Genomic DNA, 7148 nt, shown 5'->3' with positions numbered 1-7148 from the left:
AACCCCATTTTCCAGGCCACAGAGCCGCGCCTGAGGTCCCAGCGGCCGAGGTCTCCTGCCTGGGAGCTGCTGGCCAGGATCCTTCCAGCGCCCCCGTCCTCCCCCCTCCAAGTCCGCGCTGGAAAATCACCCGCTGTGGGCTGCCAGTAAGCCCAGCTTCCTGGGGAACCGAACATCATCTAACTCCCCAGCTCGGACTTACGCTCCCCCAAAGGCTGTCTTCACCCAGTACCCGCAACTGACCACTTTGTCAACATAGCACCTCCCCCCACCTCCCTGCAACCCCATCCCACTCCGCAGGCCCCAGCTCAGAACTAGGCAAACGAACCCATCAGACATCCTTGCATGGAGGTTCTGCACAAGGTTTACTGGCTGGTGTCTTAGAGATTTGACAGTAACACTAATATGCCTAAGTATGGCCGAGGGAAAAAAAAAACAAAACAAAAAAAACACGCACTTTTTTCCCCTTAAAAACGGAAAAAAACCCACCCAAAACGAAACAATTAAAATTAAAATACCCAACATCGTAGATAAAGTAGGTTATCGTATTCTCTTATTTTGGATCTCCCGACTTTTCTACTTCCAAATGCGGTAACAGTCCTAGTATGGCTCCGGCTGGGGGCTAGATGGTCTGCTTCCACAGTTTGCACTTAATCAGGGCTAGAATTGGGAAAGGACGGGGGTCGGGGGAAGGCATTCCTTCCGGGGCCGAGGCTTAAACCCCTGGGCTGAATACCTGTTTCTCCCATACCTGAGCCCCAGCACGTTTCCGGGGTTCCGTATACCAGTGAAAAGGCGCTCGCATCCCATCCCCCAACCCGCCCCGGGAACAAGGGTCCGCATTGAACCAGGTGCGAATGTTCGCTCGCCTTCTTCGCCTTTCCCGCCTCCCCTCCCCCGGCCGCGGCCCCCGCCTCCCCCCTCGCTGCACCCTCGGTGTTGGCTGCAGCCGGCAAGCAGTTCCCGTCAATCCGTCCCCCCTTACACAGGATGTCCATATTAGGACATCTGCGTCAGCAGGTTTCCACGGCCGTTCCCTGCGGTCGTGGGGGGAGCCATTCCCGGAGTCCCTCATCATAGGGGGTCCCCGAGACGCCTAAGACCCAGATTGTTAAACACTCAGGGGATAAGGAGTCAGGCCAAGACGGAAGGCGGGGAGAGGCGAGGGCGGCGGGGGCGGCAAGGAGGCCGCAGAGGTGTCCACGTCCGCTCGCCACCCCCCTCGCTCCGCGATGGTAGCGCCCATGACGTGTGTGGGGGCTCATTCATAGAGTGCTGTTAAAAGGGCAGTGGCTGCGGCGCCTCGTACTCCAACCGCATCTGCAGCGAGCAGCAGCGAAGCCGAGACAGAGCCGGCGGCGGCGGCGCAGCGAACGAGCAGTGACCGCGCTCCTACCCAGCTCTGCCCGGCGGCTCCTACCTGTCTCTGCCCCCAGCCCCTCGCCCCGGCCCGGACTCACCGCGACCATGATGTTCTCTGGCTTCAACGCCGACTACGAGGCGTCCTCCTCCCGCTGCAGCAGCGCCTCCCCGGCCGGGGACAACCTCTCCTACTACCACTCACCGGCCGACTCCTTCTCCAGCATGGGCTCTCCCGTCAATGCGCAGGTGAGCCTGGCTTCGCGCCGCCGCGGGGCCCGGGGTCCGGGGGTCCCCGGGGAGGAGACAGCGGGGCGGGACGCTCGGGAAGAGTCGCGGACCCCTTCGACAGGGGTGGAAGGCTGCCCCGGCCGGAGCAGCCCTGTGTCGGGAGCCCCGGACTTGTTCGGAGCGCACGCACGCTTGTCGTAGTAAGAACTGATCGCTTTCTGCCGCGGCGGGCTGCTCCTGGGCTGCCCTGGGACCGCGCTCTCTGCCTGGTCTCTGACATCTCGCTGGGGCAAAACGTGTCCCGAGCAAAGACTCGCGAACTAGAGCCCGGCTCCTCCGGGAGGCGACAGAAAGCGGCAATCCCCCCCTCCCCTAGCAGCCTGGAGCAGGGAGGAGGGGCGGGGGAGGAGGGTGAAGCCGGCGGGTGTGTAAGGCAGTTTCATTGATAAAAAGCGAGTTCATTCAGGAGACTCCGGAGCGGCGCCTGCGTCAGCGCAGACGTCAGGGATATTTATAACAAACCCCCTTTCAAGCGAGTGATGCCGGAGGGATAACGGGGACGCAGCAGCAGGGTGGAGGAGAAAGGCAGCGCGTTGCGGATTTCTTGAGAGGGGACGTGGAGACCTTCCATCCAGGACGAGGGGCATATACAAAGTCCCGAGCCGTCCGGGGCATGCTGCTTCTCCCTCTCTCTCCCTGCGGCATGCGGCACTGGAAACTCGGCTCGCCCCACCTGTGTCCGGAACCTGCTCACTCACGTCAGCTTTCCCCTTCTGTTTCGTTCTAGGACTTCTGCACGGATCTGGCGGTCTCCAGTGCCAACTTTATCCCGACGGTGACTGCCATCTCCACCAGCCCGGACCTGCAGTGGCTGGTGCAGCCCACCCTGGTCTCCTCCGTGGCCCCATCCCAGACCAGAGCCCCCCATCCCTATGGAGTCCCGACCCCCTCTGCTGGGGCTTACTCCAGGGCTGGAGTCGTGAAGACCATGACGGGAGGCAGAGCTCAGAGCATCGGCCGGAGGGGCAAGGTGGAACAGGTGAGGAGTTGTTCAGCGCCTCGGTAGGGGGCATGGGTTGGCCTTGGTGGAGATGGGGAGCATGGGACACAAGGGGGAAGCCACTACACAGAATTCACTATATATCCTCAGTGGGGAACCCTGGCTCCAAGCCATTTCCATCTCAGGCCAGACTCTGATAGTCCTACCCCAAGAAATGCTCTAAGAGTTTGTTCCCTAAGACATTCCTATCTCATGCTTGTAGACTGGGCTCCTCTTTTGTTCTCTTGCTGAGGATCTTATTGTAAATGCAAGTCACACCCACCCCGCAATGGCAGGTTAGAAATGGCTTCCTAGCAGAGGTGCCGGGAAGCTGGCAAGCAGCAGGGTGAATGCACGGGGGTGAATGAACAGAGCTAGCTGATGGCAGACCTTGTTACTGACTGTTGGTCTTTCCGAAAATTATTTTTCTAGTTGTCCCCAGAAGAAGAAGAGAAAAGGAGAATCCGAAGGGAAAGGAATAAGATGGCCGCAGCCAAGTGCCGGAACCGAAGGAGGGAGCTGACGGACACACTCCAAGCGGTACGTGGATCCTGTGGCTCACTCCTTTTTTCAAACTTAGGGGCAGAGTTGGAGACTGGGTATAGGGGAGCAGGGTCATTGAGTAAGCCCGTGTCTTACACTTTGCTTTATCCATCTGGATACAGGAAACAGACCAACTGGAAGATGAAAAGTCTGCTTTGCAGACCGAGATTGCCAACCTGCTGAAGGAGAAGGAGAAGCTAGAGTTCATCCTGGCAGCTCACCGACCTGCCTGCAAGATCCCCGATGACCTGGGCTTCCCCGAAGAGATGTCTGTGGCTTCCCTCGATCTGACCGGGGGCCTGCCCGAAGCTGCCACCCCCGAGTCGGATGAGGCCTTCACCCTGCCCCTCCTCAATGATCCCGAGCCAAAGCCCTCCGTTGAGCCAGTCAAGAGCATCAGTAGCATGGAGCTCAAGGCCGAGCCCTTTGATGACTTCCTGTTCCCAGCATCATCCAGGCCCAGTGGCTCTGAGACCACCGCCCGCTCTGTGCCAGACATGGACCTGTCTGGTTCCTTCTATGCAGCAGACTGGGAGCCCCTGCACGGTGGCTCCCTGGGGATGGGGCCCATGGCCACAGAGCTGGAGCCCCTGTGCACCCCCGTGGTCACCTGTACTCCCAGCTGCACTACCTACACGTCTTCCTTCGTCTTCACCTACCCCGACGCTGACTCCTTCCCCAGCTGTGCGGCTGCTCACCGCAAGGGCAGCAGCAGCAACGAACCCTCCTCTGACTCGCTCAGCTCACCCACACTGCTGGCCCTGTGAGCAGGCAGGGAGGGGAGGCAGCGGGCGCTGGCAAGCGCCACTGCCCGAGCTGGTGCATTACAGAGAGGAGAAACCCGTCTTCCCTCGAGGGTTCCGGTAGACCTAGGGAGGACCTTATCTGTGCGTGAAACACACCAGGCTGTGGGCCTCAAGGACTTGAAAGCATCCACGTGCGGACTCAAGTCCTTACCTCTTCCGGAGATGTAGCAAAACGCATGGAGTGTGTATTGTTCCCAGTGACACATCTGAGAGCTGGTAGTTAGTAGCATGTTGAGCCAGGCCTGGGTCTGTGTCTCTTATCTCTTTCTCTTTAGTCTTCTCATAGCATTAACTAATCTATTGGGTTCATTATTGGAATTAACTTGGTGCTGGATATTTTCGAATTGTATCTAGTGCAGCTGATTTTAACAATAACTACTGTGTTCCCGGCAATAGTGTGTTCTGATTAGCAATGACCAATATTAAACTAAGAAAAGATATGACTTTATTTTCTGGTAGTTAGAAATAAATAGCTATATCCATGTACTGTAGTTTTTCTTCAACATCAATGTTCATTGTAATGTTACTGATCATGCATTGTTGAGGTGGTCTGAATGTTCTGACATTAACAGTTTTCCATGAAAACGTTTTATTGTGTTTTTAATTTATTTATTAAGATGGATTCTCAGATATTTATATTTTTATTTTATTTTTTTCTACCTTGAGGTCTTTTGACATGTGGAAAGTGAATTTGAATGAAAAAATTTAAGCATTGTTTGCTTATTGTTCAAAGACATTGTCAATAAAAGCATTTAAGTTGAATGCGACCAAGCTTATGCTTTTCATTCTGGAAGTTTCGTGAGATTCTGAAATGTATCAGGAGACCAGTTTGTCCAGAAGGGAGGCTCCTGGAGGAGGACACGCCCCTTTGTTTGATCTCTTATCAGAATAGAGAAGGAAACTCTAGAGCTGATGTTGGCATATCTTACAAATAATGTGTGTTCACTTGGCGGTGCTAAGATTCTCCAGCAGATTCTGGGAAGGGAGGAATTGGCTGTTTAATAGTTTTTGTGGGAACATGTCTGCCTGCTTCTTTCTCTGTTTCGAAAGTCAAAGGGGGGGAATATTTAAATCTAGTTGTGCTTATATTAAGTGGAAATGTCTTGATCTAACGGGATCCCTTTAGCAAACAGAGTTAAGCTTCATACAAACCACTTTAACTTCTTATTCCCACAGAATTATGTGAGAGTTACTCCTACCTTAAAGGTGAGCAAATTGAAGAATGGTTAGAATGAATGACTTTCTCAATGTTCCACTAGTGAGATTCCAGTCTTAACTTCCTCATTCCTTACCCTCTCTCTAAGGTTGAGCTGTCTCTTAATAGTTGGTTAAAAAAGAAAACTTCTGAGGCCTTAATTCCTACGTACATTTAGTTGGACTATTTTTATTCTCATAAGGAAAGGAGGGCTATTGTCCTATCCCTTAGTAATAAATGCCTTAAAATTTCTAATATTTCTTGAACATCATATGCCTGCCGTTTAGCTTACACTGGGGAAAGAGAAAACTGGCTCTGAGAATTTGAAAGAGATCTGGAACGGTACAAAACAGTGGTTGATCATTGGGTAAATAAAAAGTTACATAATAGCTCATTATGGAGAAGTCAACATGACTCTGAATAGGCTGTAACTTAGAACCTTTATCGTCTTAAAGAAGAACATGACCTTTGTCTGGGCACCTCTAGTAATGAGGACTTTACACGCTGCATGCACGAACCACAAAGAGAGGAGCCCTTTTCCCCGCTGCTCTCAGGCCCGGTGCTGGCCCCATGCTTGGAAGCTGGATCCACACCTGCCTGGTGGAAGAGAGCTTCAGTGCTAGCCTCCCAATGCTTCGGTGATAATGAAAATCACTGGGTGGTTATGGGGTGTCACACGCAGTCAAGTTGAAAGTCTTAAATGAAAATGACATTTCCATTGAGGTTGATGTTCTCACCTATGACCTCCCCGTGCCTTACATGATAATTGACATTTGAAACCAACTTACTTCAGGCTCTTAAGAGCACTGATAGATCACATACCACTTGCATATTACTTTTGCCTGTCTTGCAATAATGGAAGTGACTTTAGACTCTGCTTGCTGTTCAGACGTAAATTTTCTGTAGTCTTTATTATCACTATTATGTTAGAGCATGAGTGGGGGAGGGGCAGAGGGAGAGAATTTGGTTTTTTAAAGATTTTATTTATTTATTTGACACACACACAGATAAATCACAAATAGGCAGAGACAGGGGGAGTCAGGCTCTCCTCTGAGCAAAGAACCTGATGCAGAACTTAATCCCAGGACCCTGAGATCATGACCTGAGCTGAAGACAGAGGCTTAACCCACTGAGCCACCCAGGCGCCCGAGAGGGAGAGAATCTTAAGCAGCCTCCATGAGCAGGGGTGGGGAGTTGGGGTGCTCGATTTCACAACCCTGAGATCGTGACCTGAGCCAAAATCAAGAGTCAGATGCTCAACCGACTGACCCAGGCGCCCCTCTGTAGCTTTTAAATATGGCCTAGACTAATTACAGAATTACTGCAACTAACACCCAGATCTGAAATAACAAGGTGAGATACCCTGTAAGGAAGCCAGCTGGCTCCCCTTACATGCACAGAAATAACAACCCACGGAAGGAGATTTCCCAGGTGCAGAAGTGTGGCTGGACCTCAGCCCTAGACACTGAACTGCTCCCAGGACCTGACTCATGGCCCTGTCAACCCCATAATGGCCAGAGAAAGAAGACTGCTTTCCCTTTGACAGCCCTAGCCTATGCCCAGACCCTTCTTCTAGTTTACCATAACCCAGTGGAAACCAGGCTGCCCCACCCACAAGACCACATTGCTGGTCGAGGGAGAGGTACCTGCTTATGGGGAATCCTTTTAACAGGCTTCTCAAAGGCCAGAGTGTGCTCCACAGGGTTGACATCCCACCAAGCTCCCTGTGGACTGTTCTCTTCGGATCAAGAGAAGAAAGGAATTCCCTCTCTTTCAGCCAAAGGGATCTTCCCAATTCCTGAATCAGGATTTAAAAACTCCCATGGGTAACGGATTCTAGAAATGTCAACTTCCTTTGGGAAAAGACTGGTTTCTACCCACGAGATATGACTTCACGCTGGTCTTAACAAAACAACCATCCCCAAAGATATAAAAGATACATATATAATAGAAAGGGTTGGGAAAAAGGATGGGA

At 52.3% G+C, this 7148-nt stretch overlaps 1 protein-coding gene across 1 annotated transcript; it reads left to right on the top strand.

Moving 5' to 3' along the window:
- The first annotated feature begins 1276 nt into the window (after window positions 1-1276).
- Window positions 1277-4745, top strand: FOS (Fos proto-oncogene, AP-1 transcription factor subunit). Its single transcript, XM_059373713.1, has 4 exons — window positions 1277-1608; window positions 2378-2629; window positions 3062-3169; window positions 3295-4745. Exons 1-4 carry the CDS (start codon window positions 1468-1470, stop codon window positions 3937-3939), a joined length of 1146 nt encoding a protein of 381 aa, XP_059229696.1. The 5' UTR covers window positions 1277-1467; the 3' UTR covers window positions 3940-4745.
- The last annotated feature ends 2403 nt before the right edge of the window (window positions 4746-7148 follow it).

Source organism: Mustela nigripes, chromosome 13, assembly GCF_022355385.1.
Source record: "Mustela nigripes isolate SB6536 chromosome 13, MUSNIG.SB6536, whole genome shotgun sequence".
NCBI classification, from domain to species: domain Eukaryota; kingdom Metazoa; phylum Chordata; class Mammalia; order Carnivora; family Mustelidae; genus Mustela; species Mustela nigripes.
The sequence above is the reverse complement of the archived record's forward strand: the minus strand, read 5'-3'. Positions and strand labels throughout refer to the sequence as shown.